This window comes from Fistularia commersonii, chromosome 21 (genome assembly GCF_037954325.1).
Source record: "Fistularia commersonii isolate RoL2024-O1a breed Wild chromosome 21, RoL_Fcom_v1.0, whole genome shotgun sequence".
Taxonomy (NCBI): domain Eukaryota; kingdom Metazoa; phylum Chordata; class Actinopteri; order Syngnathiformes; family Fistulariidae; genus Fistularia; species Fistularia commersonii.
In genome coordinates this window covers 996,861-1,017,263 of record NC_141304.1, presented here as the reverse complement: position 1 = coordinate 1,017,263, position 20,403 = coordinate 996,861, and the positions used below count along the sequence as shown (strand labels likewise).

Sequence of the window (20,403 nt, the reverse complement as noted above, 5' to 3'; positions counted from 1 at the left end):
CCAACTGAGCATGTGCGGCGGAGCGAGACGGCGGCGGGCCCCGGAGCGGGCCCCGGCTCGCTCACTGCGCCTGCGCGGAAGCCCTACAACCGTCGGTCGTCACTGCGGCTGCGCGGAAGCCCATCAGCGTCGGTCGTCACTGCGCTTGCGCGGAAGCCCTACACCCGTGGGTTGTCACTGCGCCTGCGCAGAAGCTCTACAGCCGACGGTCGTCACTGCGCCTGCGCGGAGGCCCATCTGCGTCGGTCGTCACAGCGCCGGTTGACATTCATCCCGAAGCACCGACGGAAGGATGCCGGGGAACCGGCGGATTAGCTGGACGCCATGATTTTGGCCGAATGCATGCACCGGGAGCGTTAGAGTAAACACACATGTTTACTTGAAGCCTCCATGTGGATGCACTTTGATAAACAAGGCATGCACAGCTCTGTTTTCACACTGCTGAAGATACAAGAAATACAAACAGCATCAAGCGGGGGTTGAACCTGTGAGGAGACACCTCACCTCTTCCACCATTTGCATGTTTCATTCACGGGGGCCCAGATTTATACCCCAAGTTACTCTCGCGTTCACCTCCTTGCACGTGTCAGTTTTACATTTTTATTTATTGCTGTTGATTTTTTTCTAAGGTGACACCCAGTGACCTCTTGGTTCCCAGGAGTGCAGCGCCTGCACCTGGACCCCAACATCTGGGCCATCTCCCACACACACACACACACACACACACACACATACACACACATACTTGCAGGAACGAGTAGAATGACACATTTCCTGCTAAGAAGGCGCTTCTGAACACCCATTAACTCCCATCTTTCCTCCATGAAAGTGCTGCTTCTGGCTAATTCAGCTGGAAGTTGAGGGCGCAGCCGGCTAATACTCTTAACAATGCAGCTTTAAACCGACCGGGCACTTTTGTTTCCACTTTCCGTCACGTTTTAAAAATCCAGGGATTTCACTTCGTATCGGCGTGAAGCCCGTGATGCGGCGTGACCAGGTGACCCGAGAGGAAACGCATTCCGCCGATGAGCGAAATTAACACGGTCGGCGCACAGTCGACCCCACCGGACCGGGAAAAAACCTCCACGTGATCGCAATTCTCCTCGGACACGTCGCACAAAACAGCCGGGAAAATAATCGCAACACATCTGGGACGGAAACTGTTTTATTGGTTACGTCTGAAAGACCCGAAAAGGCGACCGCCATGGTATTCCAGTAACTATTTTCCTGTTTTTAACTCGTTAGATCTGTTAGCCTGCAGGAACGTCTATGCTAACCCTCGGCGTGCACGTCACTCAATCAGAGGCTGTCTGAAGTTTCTCCCGGCGAAGCAGGCCTCGTCTCCCAGCTCCTCTTCGATTCTACGTTTAAATGGAGGAAAAAAGTCCAAAGTAAGGAAAAAGTACAAAGCTATCACTTCTGTCAGAAATGCAACTTTTATTTGACACCATAAAAAAAAGCAAAAAACAGACTCACCTCAGAATCTGATTATATTTGGCCAAACGTTCAGAGCGACACGGTGCGCCAGTCTTTATCTGCAAGAGCGTTAAAACACACTTGATACAAAACACACGTCTTTCTGCTCGACCGCTGTCCGTTCTGCACCTTCCAATCGCAAAACGTTGCAGAAACAGCGGAAGCTAACGCGGTTAGCCCCCTTGGCCGGGACTCAACGGGTCGTTCGTCTCGCCGGGATCTCACCTGTCCGGTGCAAAGCCCCACCACCAGGTCGCCGATGAAGGTGTCCTCGGTTTCCCCGGAGCGGTGGCTCACCATCACTCCCCAGCCGCTCTCCTGCGCCATCTTACACCTGGACGGGCGGGACGACACCGCGCTCAGGTGTAGCCGTCGGAGAGTCGGAGAGTCGGGTTTCGGACGGCGGGCGGCCGACTCACGCTCGCATGGACTCGGTCACGGTGCCGATCTGGTTGACCTTGAGCAGCAGGCAGTTGCAGGCCTTCTCCTCCACGGCCTTGCTTATGCGGGTGGGGTTGGTCACGGTGAGGTCGTCCCCGACGACCTGGATGTCGGAGCTCCCGGTGAAGCCGCTCCAGGCGTCCCAGTCGTCCTGGTCGAAAGGGTCCTCGATGGACACCACTGTGGACGACGGCGCCAAAAGACCAAATGCCTGAGGGAGTTTCCTGTTTTCGAATCCCTTCGGCAAAGACTTGGTAACCGCAGATCATGCAAGACACCTCAGAAGTCGACTTCGGGGAGTCAACCTTTCGCCAGCGTACCTGGGTAATCCTTCACGAAGCTCCTGTAGAGGTCGGCCAGCTCATCCGGGGTGATGTGACGATCGGGGTCGTCGGGTGACTTGAAGTCCAGGTCGTACTTTCCGTCCCGGTAGAACTCCGAGGCGGCCACGTCCATGCCGATCACCACCTGCTCGGTGTACCCCGCCTTGGCGATGGCTTCCTTTATCAGCTCCAGCGCTGCCGGGGACGAGATCGTTCGGATGGTGGGGGAAAGGCGTCGGATAAATCGGACGACCGGCACGCGCTAACGTCGCTAATGCGAGCATTACCCTCCTTGTTCTCCAGGATGTTTGGCGCGAAGCCGCCTTCGTCGCCCACGTTGGTGGCGTCCTGCCCGTATTTCTTCTTGATGACGTTCTTCAGGTTGTGGTAGACCTCGGCCCCGATGCGCATGGCCTCTCTGAAGGTGCCGGCGCCGACGGGGAGGATCATGAACTCCTGCATGGCGAGCTTGTTCCCCGCGTGGGAGCCGCCGTTGATCACGTTGAAGGCCTGGCGGGCGACGGGGGGTCGGTGAGCGAGGAGCGGCTGGCGCGACCTCGCAGGACGAAGCCGGAGGTGTGAGATCTTACCGGAACAGGAAGGATGACCTTGGGGTTTCCGGCGAGGTCGGCAATGTGGCGGTACAGGGGGACCCCCTTCTCCGCAGCGCCGGCCTTACAAACGGCCAGAGACACACCCAGGATGGCGTTGGCTCCAAATTTGGCTATTTTGTTTTGGAACAAAAGCAAAAAGAAGTTGTTCGTTCGGGTGTTTCTTCGGATCGGCCTCGAGGAGATAGGAGGTCGGCGAGCGACGGGTAGGGGATATTCACTAGCATCACCCCGAATCTTGCACCTAGGGTCGCGGGGGAGGGTGCTGGAGAACGGGGTTCACCCTGGATCCATCACGGGGACACATTTAGAGATATACAGCGATCCCTCGCTAGAACGCGGTTTACTTTTCACGGTTTCGCTACTTCCTGGATTTGCATGGTGCATTGTGTTCTGCATTCTGATTGGCTAAAAAGTCACTCCGCTTCTTCTCTACCTGTGCGTCAATAACGTCGCAGTTTAATATGTACACGTACGTAAAACAGCTTGACAAATTTACATGACGTACGTGCAAATTCTCTCGTAATTTGGAGTTTCTCTAAAACCTGTAATGTTGACAAAACGCTCTGGAGCGACAAAAGGGCCCAAAAGGCAGCGGAAGATGCTATCTATGGCAGATAAAGTTAAACTTCTGGACATGCTAAGGGAAGCTAAAAGCTATGCGGCTGTAGGTCGGCATTATGGAATGAATGAATCTTCCGTTCGTTCCATAAAGAAGGAAGAAAAAACATAAGGACGTTTAATAAGGATGCAAAAAGGGTTGCAACTGTTTTTTCATAATCATTTTTAATTTTCTCCCGTTTAATCGGAGCTAATCTCCGCAATTTGAAGCCTTCTGTTCACATTGGTGATTAAAATTATTATTTGACAGCACAGTACAGAAGTTATTTGTTGAAAAAACACATTTCTAAAGTACAGTACTTTTATTTGTGAAACAAATGATTGAGCCTGTAAAACTGTTTGTTCTTTCTTTTCAATGTATAATAGAGTATTTAATTGTATAATAATTGTAAAAAAAAATGAAGGTTTCTACTTCATGGATTTTGCCTATCACGGGTTCTTTTTGGAACGTAACCCCCGCCAAAAACAAGGGTTTACTGTACCACTATTCACCCTCTCATGTCCCAAGTTTGGACAATTTAGCACCTCCAATGAACCTCCTGCATGTGTTTAGAGAGGAACACGTTTGGAGACTCCAAACAGAAAGCCTTCCCAACCTTCTGGAGGTGTGGAGGAGGTCCTGACCTCCGCGCCACCAAGTGCTCCGTCCGAACGGTGACCAAGAACAAACAAATATTGACCGATACGAGGCTTACACTTGTTGTCGGTGCCGTCCATGTCAATCATCATCTGGTCGATCGTCTCCTGCTCCACCACGGAGACGCCCTGAGGAGCGGAGAAAACTGTCGTGAAGACGGCGGCGTCCGGGGACGGCAGAGGCACGGCGGTCGCCGTCCTACCTGGTCGACGAGAGCGGGGCCGATGGTGGAATTGATGTGCTCCACGGCTTGGGAGACTCCTGGGACACATTTCAAGACGTCACATCAATACATTAACGTCACAAGAAGAACCCGAGAAGGAAGGAACCCTCCAGACCTTTGCCCAGGAAGCGAGACTTGTCGTTGTCCCGGAGCTCCAGGGCCTCGTAGATGCCGGTGGAGGCCCCGCTGGGGACGGCCGCCCTGAACAACCCTGGAGGTAAAGACGCGACCGGACGGTTAGCCGTCGTGGAGAACCAGGGGTTCTGGAATCCGGCGCTCCCTTACCTCTGTCGGTGTGGAGGTCCACCTCCACCGTGGGGTTTCCACGGGAGTCGAAGATCTCACGGGCGTGGATCTTGAGGATGGACATGGCTAGACGGAGGAAAGGTCTAAAGACGGCGGCGGTTTTGGACGGAGACACGGCTCGCAAAAGGACGCCCAGGTTCTCAGCTTCGTGTGTTTACGTCGCTCTGACCTTGGCCCGAGCTTAGGAGCGCTAACCGGCATGCTAACGGCGCTAATTGGATTAAACTCCCTCGTCAGATTAATCGCACGGGGAAACCGAGCGAGGGGGGGTTTAACCCTCTGCTGCAAAATCCACAGCCGGATCAAACCAGCTGGGTTTCAAATGAGTGTGTGTGTGTGTGTGTGTGTGTTTCAGAACTGCCCATCTTTCCTGCTTGATTGTTATTTCTAGTCAGCAGTTTCTACTAGCACGGCGACACGGCCCCCTATTGGTCGCCGGGTTCTGCAGGTTCTAGACTCCGTCATTACACCGGTTGGATGACATGGATGTGAAGTTTTTAAAAAATCCGCACGCCAAAAATGCTCCAACGCTCTTCCTCGGACATGTTTAAGCATCCGAGGAACTTTTTTGCTCAAAACATCATCTGTTTAGCCAGCGGAAACACAAAAATATCCATACACAAAAGAGGAGAACTAAAATCCTTTCTATGCTAATACACTAATGCACAGATATCAAACGTATTTTTCTAGATCAATCCTAAATCTTTGCTATGTTTTTTTTTTTTTTTTTTGTCGGGTTTATGTTGTGTGCAATTTTGTAAGAATTTATTACTAATCATCCATGTTTTAGCGGGAGTCCGTCCAGTCAGAAGGTTGCGGGTTCGATCCCCGGCTCTTCCTTCCCGCGCGTTGACGTGTCCGTGGACAGGATACCAGACCTCCAGCTGTGCTGCCATCGTGTGTGTGTGTGTGTGTGTGTGTGTGTGTGTGTGTGTGTGTGTGTGTGTGTGTGTGTGTGTGTGTGTCAGTGAATGGGGAGAGGAAGTGGATTATGATATGGGTCTTACGCGAGGATGCGGCGTCGAGATTTATAATGGTGTTATTATAAAATAATCACATTCATTCATTAATTATATTATTGTTTAATTATTATTTAATTATCATTAATTATAAAATACCCACACTGTTCCTTTATGTTGTCCATTATTTTCCCTGATGCTGTTGCTATTGGTGTTTGTTTATGTATTCGTGGATGTCTTGCTATCTTCTGTCTCTGGTTAGATTTATATTCTACTTTGTTTTACTTTTTTATTATTTGCCATTATAACTCTTACGCTGCTTTGAGAAAGGAATTTTCCCCTGTGGGGATAAATAAAGTTTATCTTATAACGGAAAAAGCTTCTGGTTTTTCTCTGGGCTACCGCCATCTAAACCCACAGCCAATCAGCTGCCGCCATCTAAACCCACAGCCAATCAGGTGCCTCCATCTAACCCTCTACTTTACTGTGGTAACATATCTTCAATCCTCTTCCGCTCCATCCATAAAGCTCCTCTCTCTTCCTCCAGACCTCCTGCCTGGAGCTCCGACCTCAATGTCCTTCTTCGAGATCTTCTCCATCCGTCCTGTGTCATTATCCAAATCACCTCCAGAACATCTCACATCTCACTCTTCATCCCTTCATCCCCGCTGCCTTTTGTCTTCTGCTCAGTATGTCCAAACCGGACGACACATCTTCTGCTCTCACGTCCATCTTCTACACCTTCCGCCTTCCTCCCCTGACCTTTTCTCCACAGGTTCCAACCTGGATGAGAAGATGAATGATAATAGTGACAGCAATGAACCGGACAAGTATTGCCACAGTAATGACCCATCTTCTCTTACTTCAGAACAGTGGCAGACAATGTTATGAAATGTTACGTTATGAAACTGTCTCTTTTGTAAAAATGGCTTAGTTACCTAACAGGAACTTTCCGCTGCAGTACCACCTCCGACCGACAGGGGGCGCTCGACCCGGCCGTGTCGGGAGCGGGGAGGCAACCGAAGAAGAAACACCAGCGTTTTGAATGAGCGTGGCGGAACGGCGAGTCATTCGCGTTTTTTTGATAATAAAAGTAAACGATATTTTCCAGCGGGGGGTTTTCCTAGTCCAGCGGTGACATAAGATGTCGGGGATCCCTCCGGACTCATGGCAGCCGGCAACGGTATCCCTGGAAACGACGTACGTCTGTCTCCGAACAAATGCTAACTAGCACGCTTGCTCGGAGGCTAATGTTTACCTTAGCGCCCTGCTAGCTCATAGCTCTCTATTAGCTTGTTTTTAGCATGTTAGCCATGTGTGGACCGCTCACCGTGCTTGTCGGTGAATCCGGTGCTGACCTCTGTGGGCTGTGCCCGGCAGGATGGGCACGGTGGTGGTGGAGCTCTACTGGAAACACGCTCTCAACACCTGCAAGAACTTCGCCGAGCTGTCGCGGAGGGGCTACTACAACAACACCAAGTTCCACCGGATCATCAAGGACTTCATGGTGCAGGGTGGAGACCCCACGGGGACAGGTGGGTTCAGGACGGGCCTATCAATCAAGCAGAGATCCCGATAACAAGCTTGTGCATGTAAACACGATCATATTTCTCAGCCCAAGTGTTCCTGTCAAAGATGAAAACCTGTCATGACATGTTTCGCTTCGTGCTCCCTCTCTCTTTAAAGACTCAGAAAGTTCGAGCAAACTGCCAGACTTACAAGTCTCCCTTTTTTTCTGCCTCGCAGGCCGGGGCGGTGCTTCGATATACGGGAAACAGTTTGAAGACGAACTAAACCCGGAGCTAAAATTCACAGGTAAAAACAAGCCAAGTTCATGATTCGGGAGTTATTCCACCGCCACCGTGTCATCGGCCTTTTATCCCCCGCAGGTGCTGGTATTCTGGCGATGGCCAACGCCGGGCCGGACACCAACGGCAGCCAGTTCTTCCTCACCCTGTCGCCGACTCAGTGGCTGGACGGCAAGCACAGCATCTTCGGCCGGGTCTGTCAGGGGATGGAGGTGCTCAGCCGGATCGGGATGGTGGAAACCAGCGGTCAGGATCGGCCCGTAGACGACGTGAAGATCATCAGAGCCACCGTGCCCAGTTAGACCGCCTAGCTTTCTCTTGTTTTTACAGTTTTTGGAAATAAATGAATCGATGAACTCTGTGTGTCGTAAACGCACCGCAGGAGAACAGATGAGCGTCGAATGCTAGAAGGTTAAGGAATCCGATCCTCTCAAAGCTCATGTTTTTTCTTGAATTTGGAAAGCTTCATAAAAACCTCAAGGCGGATTCTAACAGTTACCACAACGCTTCTTAACGTTCCTGTGGTGAGAGGCAAGACGAGCTGGATCACACACACACACACACACACACACACACAGGAGTGCGGGAAGCCTGGGGACTAAAGAGCAGAGCCTGATTGGATAGGGAAAATAAAAGAAAATCCTGCAGCCAACAAAAGAATTTAATATAAAACAATTTATAAAAGACAGCTGTTTCAGAAAGGAATTCACTCCACCTTTAAAATAACAGGTTTTAACGTTTTCTCACAGGGGGAATCAGAAGTGACGCCCCCCAAATGGGTGTTTTATCAAATATAGAGTACGGTATGGATGCTCCTCAGCAGCCCCTCGAAGAACATCTCACTTCTCATATGGAAAACAACGACAGTAAAAGCACTGCCACTCTTAGACTAAAAAATAGTGTATTAAAAAAATGCTTGCACCCCCCACCCATATTAGTCAGCTGACAGCCAGCACGCTGGCCACCATTCGGGAAAAGAAGCCAGGAGAAGTTTTCAGATGTTTCTTCCGTCCGTCGCTTGCGGCGACGACCGGACGCTCGTCATTTCCTTCGCCGACGCCGGGAGGTCGTGGGCGCACTGGCAGCTCTTCTTCAGACGCTGTGGGGGCGGGAGGAGGGGAGACGTGGGCGTCGTGAGAAGGAGAACACCGGCGGCGGGGAGAACTCACGGCCAGAGGAGGCGAAGGAAGGCAAAGGAAGGTGTAGGAAGGTGAAGGAAGGTGTAGGAAGGTGAAAGAAGGCGAAGGAAGGTGTAGGAAGGTGAAGGAAGGTGTAGGAAGGCGAAGGAAGGTGTAGGAAGGCGAAGGAAGGTGAAGGAAGGTGTAAGAAGGCGAAGGAAGGTGTAGGAAGGTGAAGGAAGGCGAAGGAAGGTGAAGGAAGGTGTAGGAAGGTGAAGGAATGTGTAGGAAGGTGAAGGAAGGCGAAGGAAGGTGTAGGAAGGCGAAGGAAGGTGTAGGAAGGCGAAGGAAGGTGTAGGAAGGCGAAGGAAGGTGAAGGAAGGTGTAGGAAGGCAAAGGAAGGTGAAGGAAGGTGTAGGAAAGCGAAGGAAGGCGAAGGAAGGTGTAGGAAGGTGTAGGAAGCTGAAGGAAGGTGAAGGAAGGTGTAGGAAGGTGTAGGAAGGTGAAGGAAGGTGAAGGAAGGTGTAGGAAGGTGAAGGAAGGCGTAGGAAGGTGTAGGAAGGTGAAGGAAGGCGAAGGAAGGTGTAGGAAGGCGAAGAAAGGCGTCTGCGCTGACCTGCCGCAGAGTCCCCTTCCCTCTGGCCAGCTTAGAGATCATGGTGGCGGGGATCATGACGAGGGAGGACACGGCCAGGAACCAGCCGATGCAGTACGCCCACCAGGGGTACATGTAGGAGTTGTTGAACTTCAGCGGGCTGTACCTCAGGAGCAGGAACACCAGTGTGCCCTTTGGAGGGGGAACACACGGTCAGATGGTCCGGGAGGTCGTCCCGCCGGAACGAGGATCATTCCGGGTCCCTTCGGACACTCACGCTGCAGACGACAGGGGTGATGTAGAGCCAGCAGTACTTGAGCAGGGACAGGGGTTTGTACCCGATCATGTCCTCGATGTTGCCGCAGAAGCGTTCAGCACCTGGGACAGAGGCAAACCTTATAGTGCTCCTGCCTCACATGTAGCATAGCTAGCATAGCGTGAAGTCGCTTGCATTACTGTTTTGGGAAATGAAACAACCCCCTGATTCGACGATGATTTTTGGTGAACGCCGTTGCCGGACGCAAGGGAGCGCAGCGGCACGGAAAACCGGTTGACAGCGACACTTACCGTAAATCCATCCAATAATCACCGACTGAAAGACCGCCATTAGAAGGAGAGTGGGTCCGCTGCAGACGTAGTGGTCGAAAATCTGCAGAACGTACGCTCCGGCCTACGACAGAAGAAGACGACGTGATTTGGACGGCGGACATCCGGACAGAGAGGGGAGGTTTCGCCCTCCTGGCGTCTCACCTCCGACACCAGGAACTGGCCGAGCAGGTAGCAGACGAGACAGATCACCAGCAGAATAATCTCCCTCCGGTATCCTTGTCGCGTCTGGGACGGATACGCGTCCGTTATGGAGGTCATGATGCTTTCGAGGCCAGCGAACTGATGGGTGACCAAGAAGACGTGGAGTTTCATACGGGGGATAGTAAGGCGAAGGAGGCGGCGTTGGGGGCGGTGGGGGGCCGTCGGCTGACCTGACCGTCGATTCCCAGCAGGATGATCATGATGAAGAAGCAGGCGGACCAGACCTGAGGCCACGGGAGGAGGCTCACGGCCTGCGGGTACACGATGAAGACCAGGCCCGGGCCTGCGGGGCCATACCAGAGGAGCGTGAACCGACCTCCTTGTTGACATCTCAGGTACCAACACTGGTACTTTTGGGTACTACGTTGGGTTCAGGGAGTACCGTATTCTCACGACCATAAGGCGCACCGCACTAAAAGGCGCAGTCTCAGTTATGTGTGCCATTACTGTATATAAGGCGCGCCTGATTATAAGGCGCGGGTTTTATATCCAATCCACGCCCGCACTTCCCCCTTTAACGTTCTCATGGTGTCTTCTACTACGTCCGCCTTACAACAACGACACACACACAAGCATACAAGTGTGCATATTTTAAAAATGGAGTGGGAGCAAAACTGAGTTTGGTTTTCACATTTTTTACCGGTAATCGTCATCAATCAAACCCACGGAAGTCCTCATCCTCTGTTTCTGATTTGAACATCTGCGCTAAATCTCCGTCCAACATGCCGGGTTCATTTTCCTCACTGTTAGAGTCGCTTTCCACAGAAATGATGCCGGCTTTTGCGAAAGCTGGAACAACAGTGCCGGCAGACACGTTAGCCCGAGCATCTACAATCTATTCGCAAATTGTGGCGTAACTCGCCGGGCGCTGCCTTCCACTCTTAGTGAAACTGTGGTCTCCAAGAAGACTTTTCGTACCCCGTTGTGTGTCTCGCTACCGTGTTGGTCCCCTTCTTCTCCACAGTGACTCACCGGGATGTCGAAAGTGAGCGGCACCTCCTCCATGTTAGTGATGTGGCTGGGCTGGATGTGTTTGTCTGCGATTTTTTCAGGGTTTTCAAACCAATGATGTTCTGCATAACGCTCATACCTGTTCCTAAAATACAATCAACGCCCACACTTCCCCCTTTGACGTTCTCATGGTGTCTCTACTGCGTCCGCCTTACAACAACAACACACACAGGGCGCGCTGCACATTTTGAAGGAAATCTAAGACTTTTATGTGCGCCTTATAGTCGTGAAAATACGGTACTTCTAAAAAGGCCTGCACAAACAAGCTAGCAGCTAGCGGCGGAGGCTAACTACCATACGGGTTACCAAAACTAACAGTGAATACCAACATGGATAGTCATACAGCGGTTTTCTCCAGAGGACTTCACGGAGCTACCCGGGGAAAAGAAGAAGCGCAGAAGCGCTGAAAGACGAGACGACACATAGCCGAACATTCAAACGTGGGAAATCCTACCGGACTCGGCGACTAGAGAGATGTCCAAGCCCTGCTTCTGCGACATGTAGCCCAGGACCGAGAAGATGGCGAAGCCGGAGGTGAAGCTGGTGCCGCTGTTCAACAGGCAGAGGAAGAAGGAGTCCCTGCGAATCAGAAGCGTGTCATCCTAAAAGGACGTCAACTGTCCGAACGGACGCACGGTCGGGCGTTTCATCTACATCCGGGAGGCTCGGCTCTCGGTAGCAAAGACATGAAGGTACAAAAGAGGAATCCCAATGGCGCCCGCGCTAAACGGACCAATCGGGCTTGAAGTCGACCCAGTCTTCCTTTTCCCCGACTGGCTCACCTGTAGCAGTCGTTGTTGTACTTGTTGTAGCTCCCCAGAGTCGTCAGACATCCCAGACAGATCGCGTAGGAGTAAAAGATTTGGGTCCCCGCGTCCATCCAGACCTGCGGGCCCGGAGAAATAAACCCGTCGGTGCTCCGCGGCAAAGCCCGTGGGCGAGGAGATGGACGGCCGATACCTGTGGGTCCGCCAACCGCGCAGGATTGGGGTACAGGTAGTACTTGATGCCGTGGAGGGCTCCGGGGAGAGTCATCCCTCTGACCAGCAGCACCGCCAGCATGACGAAGGGGAAGGTTGCAGTGAAGTAGGTAGCCTGAGGTGGGAATACGATTGTTCACCTCATTTCATAATGATTTCGCTCGTGTTTCGACACCATGGTAACATGTTCCTCTTCATTACAAGCCGGCCGCCGGCCCAGACACGTCCCGGCTGTACCCGGGCTTACTCCCGCTTCTCTTCAGACGGCTGAAAAAGCACAATCGCGTTTGCGGGGATGTAAAACGCACGTTTTCTGGGAACCTTCTCGTTGTGTTCTTGTCGGCGTGGGAAGGGGAAGCTGGGTCGTCAGCGGGACTTTGGACGGGTCAGATGCTCCCGGTTTACCCTTCTCTTGCGACGTGGATGCTCAGATACCCCGAGGTCCAGCCTGCTTCTTCGCGCCCTTCTTCCTCCAGGTTTCCGGCTCCGGGAGTCCGAGGGCTCGTCCTCGAAATCTAACGTTTCCGGTTCGAATCCCGCGGTCCTCCTAGCCTGCCCAGGTGTTGCCGAGCGAGTGGAGTGGCCGGCATTAAATGCGTCCCATTATTAACATAGCAAACCGCAGGATAGGCTACACCTTTGGGCGGTCGGTTGAGTTCCTTTGAGTAGAGACGAGTTGAAATCGGACAACCGGTGACACAGTTCAAACCGGTCGCTCATCCATTCATGCGTCACGTAGACATGCAACTTTCACCCCAACAGCAAAACAACAACCATTTACATGAAGACATACCGTCATTTCCGGACTTTAAGCGGCTAGTTGGTTTTTTTTTGCGGCTCAAATAACGTTGATGTTATTTCATGTGCATTTAATTAAAACGGTCTCATGTTACTGCATGGACACCTGCGACTTAAAAGTGCGGTATATAAATGCACACATACATTTATTTCTTCATTTTTATTCATATCTTATTTATTTTGTTTTATTTTTATTTTTTTTATTCGTATTTTATTTATTTTTATTGATATTTTTATTGATATTTATTTAAGGACAAGTGTGGCCTATAGATGTACACATAAATTTATTTCTCCATTTTTATTTTAGTTTCTAATTCATATATTATTTATTATTTTCTTTTTTTTTTAAATACTTATTTTATTTACTTTTATTTAGATTTTCATTTAGATTTATTTACAAACAACTGTCACCTATATATGTACATGTAGATTTATGTCTTCATTCTTATTTATATGTTATTTATTTATTTTAATTGAATTTTTTATTCATATCTTATTTACTTTTATTTATATTTCTATTTACATCTCTTTATAAACAACTGTGACCTATAAATGTACATGTAGATTTTTTCCCTCATTTTTTTTATATGTTATTTTTTTTTGTCATATTTTATTTACTTTTATTTAGATTTTCATTTAAATTTATTCATAAAGAAGTGCGGCCTATATATGTACACATAGATTTATTTCCTCATTTTTATCTATATGGTTTCTTTTGGTCACATTTTATTTACTTTTATTTAGATTTTTATTTACATTTATTTATAAACAAGTGCTGCCTATATATGCACACGTAGATTATTTCCCCATTTGTATTTATATGTTATTTTTTTGTCATATTTTATTCACTTTTATTTCTATTTCTATTTACATTTATTTATAAACAAGGGCGGCCTCTATATGCACACGTGGATTTATTTCCCCATTTTTATTTATATGTTATTTATTGAGCTTAATTGTTTTTTTATTCATATTTTATTTACTTTTATTTAGATTTTTATTTACATGTATTTATAAACAAGTGTGGTCTATATATGTACGCATAGATTTATTTCCTCATTTTTATTTATATGTTATTTATTAATTTTAATTTTATTTTTATTCATATTTCATTTACTTTTGATTTATGTTTAATGTACATTTATTTATAAACAATCAATCCATGTACACATGGATTTATTTTGTTATTTTTAGCGGGTGCGGCTTATATTCAGGTGCGCTCAATAGTCCAGAAAGTACGCTTCCCATGGAGAAATCCATTCATGCATCTGGACAACATAGGGGTTCCACTGAACCTCCCGCATGTGTTTGGACGGTGGGAGGAACCCGGAGAACCCTGAGGAACCCCACGCAGACACGGGGAGAACATGGAGTCTCCACCCAGGAAAGCGTCCTGAGTGGAATCAGCTTCCGGATGGACAAGCTGACCTCGCGTTCTCCGCTTCCCCCACTGACGAATGACGCGACTCCACCAGCAGCTCTTACCCTTCCAGTAGATCTCACTCCCTTCCAGACACAGAAGTAGCAGATGATCCAGGCCAGGAGAAGACACAGGGACAGATCCCACTGGATGCTCCCCAGGGCCTCGATACCCGTGGATATTTTCAGCACTCGCCTTCTGGGAAGACAACGTAGGTTTGGATCAGGGCCGGGCGTTACACTGCACGCCCTGACCCTGCAAGATTAACTGGAATTTAATTGGAGTTAACTAGGTGGAATCTAATTATTAACTGGAATTTAATCTAGTTCGAGTTAACCAGGTGGACTCTAATTGGAATTTATTAACTGGAATTAATTCGGTGACCATTAATTGCAATTAATAAACCTGTAATGAATTTGAATCCATCAACCTGTGATTAATTTGAACTAATTAACTGGCCATTAATTGGAATTAATTAGGTGGACAATAATTTGAATTAATTAACCGGAAATTTATTGGAATTCATTGACTGGAAACTAATTTGAATTAATTCGGTGGGTATTCGTTGGAATTACTTAACCTGTAATTAATTTGAATCCATTAACCTGTGATTAATTTGAATTAATTAACCTGTGATTAATTTGAATTAATTAACCTGTATTTAATTTAAATCCATTAACCTGTGATCAATTTGAATTAATCAACCTGTATTTAATTTAAATCCATTAACCTGTGATTAATTTGAATTAATTAACCTGTATTTAATTTAAATCCATTAACCTGTGATTAATTTGAACGAATTAACTGGCCATTAATTGGAATTAATTAGGTGGACGATAATTTGAATTAATTAACCGGAAATTTATTGGAATTAATTAACTGGAAATTATTTAAAATCCGTTATCTGGAAATTAATTGGAACTAATTTACTTGAAATTCATTGGAATAAATTAATTGGAAACTAACTGGAATTAATTAACTGAAACTTGGAATTTTGTAGTTTCACCTCGTGCATGGACTAAAACTGCAGCACTTTTATTTTATTAATCACTTAATCATATGTCATTCAAGGCAGGCACACGAGTCTGCAAATCAAACGTCAGCTGTCGAAAACGGACGCAAAAGGAAAGGCCGATGCCGAATGCACATTTACAACTATTTATTTATGGTATTTATTTGCAAAGTATTTCTTTTCTGACCCCTGAGGTGAAGCTGGGGAAAAAAAAAAAAAAATCTGACAGATGTTGAGGACTTCCAAAGTTTTGCAAGTTAAGCTGCAAAAGCTTAACGATACCGCGCAGAACCGCCATTTCGGCACTAATGTGCCCCGATTGACAAAGAAGCATTCAAAAACCGCGACAAGAAGGATCGAGGACACGGCAGGAAATCTGGAGCTTCAGCGGCGGCGTGATGGAGCGTATTTGAACTTTTTCTAGTCGGCTTTGGACGGGAGCCAGGATGTCATTCAACTTGACTTTCAAACATTTGTTGAAGCCAAACAGAGATTAGATGTCTGTCGTCTAATTAGAAAAAAAAAAAACCTGACAAACGACAAATGAGTTGGTGAGGCTCCAAACGCAAGGCTTAACACCGACTGGCGGTGAACTGGGACTCCTTCTTTGGGGGCCGGGATCAAAAAAACGATACGCTGCCACTTCAAATGCAGTAAAAACACAATACGGGTGTTTTCGAAGCTGAGAACTTCCTCCTCCCGACAATATTTGAAACTCAAAAATGTGATTTGGGGGTCAATGTGACTGGGAATCAGTGAGGCGCAGTCAGGGGAGGCAGGAGAGGATGTGCCTCACTTTGAAAAAATTGTCAAATAAAAAAAAAAAATGTAAAGGTTATATTTATCAGTCATTTGTGCTATGAAGGTATTTTTGATTCAAAATTCATTTACCGTTCAGATACTGAGAAGAGACTTGGGGTGAGGCTGCCGACTGTTGAGCCTCACCGTAGACGGTGCAATGACTGCTGACTGCTAGCATGCTCTGCACTAAGACCGGATTGCTGGCACAATTAAAATGTTTCAACAATTTTGCTGGATGAACTATGTTTCCAATTTGTCAACAACTGCATGCGCGTTACGAGTTTCTTGTGCTGAGCGATCAGAAAACAGCTGCTGAGAGCCACTAAGTGAGGCACGCAGTTCTCCTGCCTCAAAGTAGGGGGCGCTCGCGATTCCAGGGATTCTTCTCACTTTCCAAACATTTTTTCTATATTAGACTTTATATCGAAGCAAATCTGATTTAAATCAATCACAAAAAAATAAAAATCTACACTTCGGGGAAAAAGGGGCGAGACGGACAAGGGTGGTCTGTTTGTCCGGCAGAACAACTTACTGCCAAAATTCGATGACGGATGACGACGTGTTGACAGGGGAAGTCCAGTTGGTGGAACTGAGGTTGTTGCTGAGGACCACGCAGGCGTCTGGAATACATCAGTGTCACGCGAGCATCGGTTAGCATACCCGGCATATGTCCCGTATACAGTGGTGAACGCTCAGTCGTTCATTATCTACGCTGTTGTCCCGTGCTCGAGGTCGAGGAGGGGCTGGAGCCTGTCCTCGCCGCCCCTGGGCGAGGGGCAGGGTCCACCCTGGATCCATCACAGGGCCACATATGAAGACATACATATCCTAGAAAGGAAGTGGAACCCGGTAAGAATTGGGCACCTGTGTTCCAGGTGTTGTTGCAGGTGGCCCATGGTAGCTCCCCAGAGAAGGAGGAGAAGAGGTAGAGGAAGGCCCAGGCTAGAATCACCATGTAGCTTATGGATCCGTAGAAAAGTATGACTTGACTGGCGTACCCCATCCCTGAAAACAAAAAGCAGGTTTACGAGGTGCTTCCGGCCCCCTGGGGCCTCCCGGACGGCTTCCCTGTACCTTCAAACAAGGGGCAGATCTTCCTCCAGGACATGATCCCTCCCAGACTGGTGTACTGGCCCAGCGCCGTCTCCAGGATGAACAGGGGGACGCCGCAGGTTCCCAGGAACAGGACGTATGGGATAAAAAAGGCACCTGAAGGTGAGAAAGAGGTGTTCTTACGGACGTCCCCTGAGTCCCTGAACAAGGGCGGAGGAGCTAACCACTGCTAGCAGCTTCTCTGGTGACGAGAGGCCTGAATCTCCTCTGTCAAGGTGTCCAACTAGACCCCAGGAACTCGAGGGCCACCGGTTTAGCATAGTTAGCATTAGCCTAGCCCCTGGTTACGCTGTCATCGGCGTGACTCTGCTGAGGGACATCCCGTGATGCCCCTCTGTCCAACGCATGATGCTAAGCTTACATCTCCTCAGGCTCCCTAGCCTACTGCGGCGTCCACCAGCGTAATTTCTTCATGAATATCAAAGCTATGATTGTAGCGTGTAGCTGTTAGCGCTATTGGAATTAGCACCCTCGCCTCCCTATCGCTCTCCTGGTCGAGGCAGAAGGCCGCCCGCCTGGATCCGTCCAGACTTTCCACGGCGCCAAACGGCAGCAAACGCCGGCTTCCTATTGGTCCAGAACTGCGTGGAAAGTGTAGTGGACACGTTTTAAGCAAATACAACGGGAGCGGATTTGTGTCCCGTTCAGGTTCAGTCCCTCCCTACAACCCCAAAGGGCGCGAGGAGAACAGCCCGAGGAAGGGGGCGGGAAGCCACCTCCTGTTGGGTCTCTCAGCAAGAATGCCTCCGTTAGGCTCCGCCCCTCCAGAGTTTGGCGAGGAACCAGCGAGCGGCGGGGCGCTTATGAAATCCTCGGCATGCCGCGGGTAGTCTACCCGAGCTTGGCTGCTCCCTGGGGGCGACTCGCCGACGGAAGTCATACCTGGTTTAATATGACCTGTCAGCTGCCCATATTAAACCTTTCCATCTCCTGGGCCTCCACAACCACAGGACAACCATGGATTGTTAATCTGGAACCCCCCCGGACACACACACACACACACACACACACACACACACACACACACACACACACACACACACACTTCTCTTTTGGTCTTTTCCCTTCAGGGGTCTTTGCACAGACCTTCTCCGTTGTACCCTATTCTCTAGTTCCTCCTCTGAACTTCACATCCACTGTTATGACGTCCATCAACCTTCTGGTTTCTTCTAGACCTCCAGCTCCAGCGTCCGTCCACCGATGTGTCCGTCACACACCTGACCCAACCATCTGACCTTCTTGCCAAAACATGTGTCGTCCCTCTGAGGGACTCCTTCCTGATCCTGTCCGTCCTGGAACCTCAGCATCTTCATCCCTCCCACCTCCAGCTCTGCCTCCTGTCTTTTGGTTGTTGTCATTGTTGTAGACCATCTCACCAGTGTCTCCTCCACCTTTCCTTTCTCCATCTCCTGGTACCCCTGACACTTTTCTCCACCTGTTCCCTTCACATCTTCTCCAAACTCTCTGGAGACCCCGAGTAGCCTAAAGCCTCCACCATCTCCATCTCCACACATATCTTCTCTCTTGGTTCCTCTCCTCTCCAGAGCATACCTCCACCTCTCCAGATGTTCCTCCACCTGTTCCCCGCCGTCACTACAGATGGCAACATCATCTGCAAACATCACGTAAAAACATCTCGATAGCAGATGTTCTTCCAACGACCCCATCGGTCAGGAGATGGACACTTTACATGGAGTTCATAGAAGGTCCAGGATCTCCAAATCTGCCCGCGGAGGATCTCCAAATTAGCGGGATTAGCTGGAGAATGTGTGTGTTTTCACAGCTTCTCACAACTTGTCACATCTCATGGGCTTCACAGCAGATGAGGTGACCTTCACGCCACGCAGGGGAACCCATGCAGAACTCAACCTTCATCCACGTCTGACCTCCTCCAGGTTGTGTGTGTGTGTGTGTGCTCCTCATGTCAGGCTGAAGAGCACACACACACACACACACACACACACACACACACACACACACACATGGGGGGGGGGGGTTCCCTTCAGACCTTCTCGCTCTTGAAAGCCCTATCATTCCTAAAACTTTTTTCTTTCTTTTCTTTTCCTTCCTGAATTCTTTCCGTGCACGTCACGGGCACTTTCCGGTGAAAAGGTGACGCGCACAGGTGTACGCGCACGGGGACTCACCGCCGCCGTTCTTGTAGCAGAGGTACGGGAACCTCCAGACGTTCCCCAGGCCGATGATGGCTCCGGCCACGGATAAGACGAACTCCTTCTTGCTGCCCCACTTGCCCCGCTCCTTCACGCCCGGCGTGGGGGTCCCTGCGTGGGGAGGCTGCGTGGACCCGCCGGGGCAGAGACGCTCGGAGGGCACGGCTGCCATCGTGCACGGGTACGACTCGACTGGCGGGGACTGGCGGGGCTGGACGTTACCAAACGGAGCTTCGGCGAGTTGTGTCAGTCCACAAGGGGGACCTCTAGACCCCCGGTGCAAAGGAAAAAAAAATAAAAAAATCGGATGGGTGGGTTGCGTGGGGGGGCGTGGTGGGGGGGGGCGTGGAGCGCGGGCGTGTTTCTTTACCGTGCGCGTCCCCGCACTGGCTGCTCCACCTGGAGCGGCTCTGCAGCTCCACCCAGCCAGGGATGGTGCTGCAGCTTCACCCTGCGAGTGTGTGTGTGTGTGTGTGTGTGTGTGTGTGTGTCTCTCTGTGTGTGTGTGTGTGTGTGTGTGTGTGTGTGTGTGTTTCCAGGTGGCTGCAGAGCGATCGAACCCGACATCTCCCGCTCCTCCTCCTTCCAGCGCCTGCAGATGATCACAGGTGGAGGATCATCTCGCATCTTTCAAAAACAGCATTTCTGGATCTTCCAGAAAGTTCTTCCAGCCGCTCCTCCTGAAGATCGAATCACCGGGCGATGAGCGTGAACCTGCGGGAAGATGTGCGGGTGATGGAGGTGAAGTTGCGGGAAGGAGATGTTAGTGGAAGTTTCTGGTTTCTGCGAAACAGCGACACCTAGTGGCGAAAGAAGGGATTGCACCCCGCGACCCTCGTTTAGTTCATTTGAATTTGTCTTTTTGGCCCAAATGGAGAAAAGTTTGGAGGATGATGCCCTCAAAGAGAGAGATAATCCCGTGAGAGGTCGCGGAGGCGGGATCCGTTCGATCGTACCCGCAACACCTCGCGACCGATTCGACTAATCTTATTGGGAAATGTGAAGATCCGTGCGAGGACGTTGGCTCGGAGTAAATCTGCTGAAGCACAGCTGCAGAAGAAGCTCCTCCGCCCGCCGCCGCCGCCCCCCCGTTCCCACCCTCCCGGCCTCCGCTGGATAATAAGCCGCTAGCTTGGTATTTTACGGTCACAGCGGGTGGGACCCCTCTA

The 20,403-nt window shown here is 49.7% G+C and overlaps 3 protein-coding genes across 3 annotated transcripts; 1 reads left to right on the top strand and 2 right to left on the bottom strand.

Moving 5' to 3' along the window:
- Positions 1–1,137: 1,137 nt before the first annotated feature.
- On the bottom strand, positions 1,138–7,063 carry eno1b (enolase 1b, (alpha)). Its single transcript, XM_086168471.1, has 12 exons — positions 6,928–7,063; positions 4,618–6,380; positions 4,448–4,543; positions 4,312–4,370; positions 4,168–4,237; positions 2,831–2,964; positions 2,528–2,750; positions 2,238–2,435; positions 1,896–2,097; positions 1,702–1,810; positions 1,477–1,535; positions 1,138–1,361 (listed from the first exon to the last, which is right to left on the bottom strand). Exons 2-12 carry the CDS (start codon positions 4,700–4,702, stop codon positions 1,292–1,294), a joined length of 1,305 nt encoding a protein of 434 aa, XP_086024597.1. The 5' UTR covers positions 4,703–6,380; positions 6,928–7,063; the 3' UTR covers positions 1,138–1,291.
- Positions 6,601–7,859, top strand: ppil1 (peptidylprolyl isomerase (cyclophilin)-like 1). The gene is made up of 4 exons (XM_086168473.1): positions 6,601–6,797; positions 6,978–7,132; positions 7,344–7,412; positions 7,487–7,859. Exons 1-4 carry the CDS (start codon positions 6,742–6,744, stop codon positions 7,705–7,707), a joined length of 501 nt encoding a protein of 166 aa, XP_086024599.1. The 5' UTR covers positions 6,601–6,741; the 3' UTR covers positions 7,708–7,859.
- Positions 7,860–8,057: 198 nt separating this feature from the next.
- On the bottom strand, positions 8,058–19,690 carry LOC147221885 (sodium- and chloride-dependent GABA transporter 2-like). The gene is made up of 15 exons (XM_086167801.1): positions 19,605–19,690; positions 19,211–19,500; positions 17,025–17,159; positions 16,815–16,955; positions 16,483–16,570; positions 14,203–14,335; positions 11,900–12,034; positions 11,722–11,825; positions 11,394–11,518; positions 10,099–10,211; positions 9,869–10,006; positions 9,686–9,788; positions 9,396–9,496; positions 9,140–9,310; positions 8,058–8,504 (listed from the first exon to the last, which is right to left on the bottom strand). The coding sequence occupies exons 2-15, from the start codon at positions 19,404–19,406 to the stop codon at positions 8,400–8,402; spliced, it is 1,788 nt and encodes a 595-aa protein (XP_086023927.1). The 5' UTR covers positions 19,407–19,500; positions 19,605–19,690; the 3' UTR covers positions 8,058–8,399.
- Between the last annotated feature and the right edge of the window lie 713 nt (positions 19,691–20,403).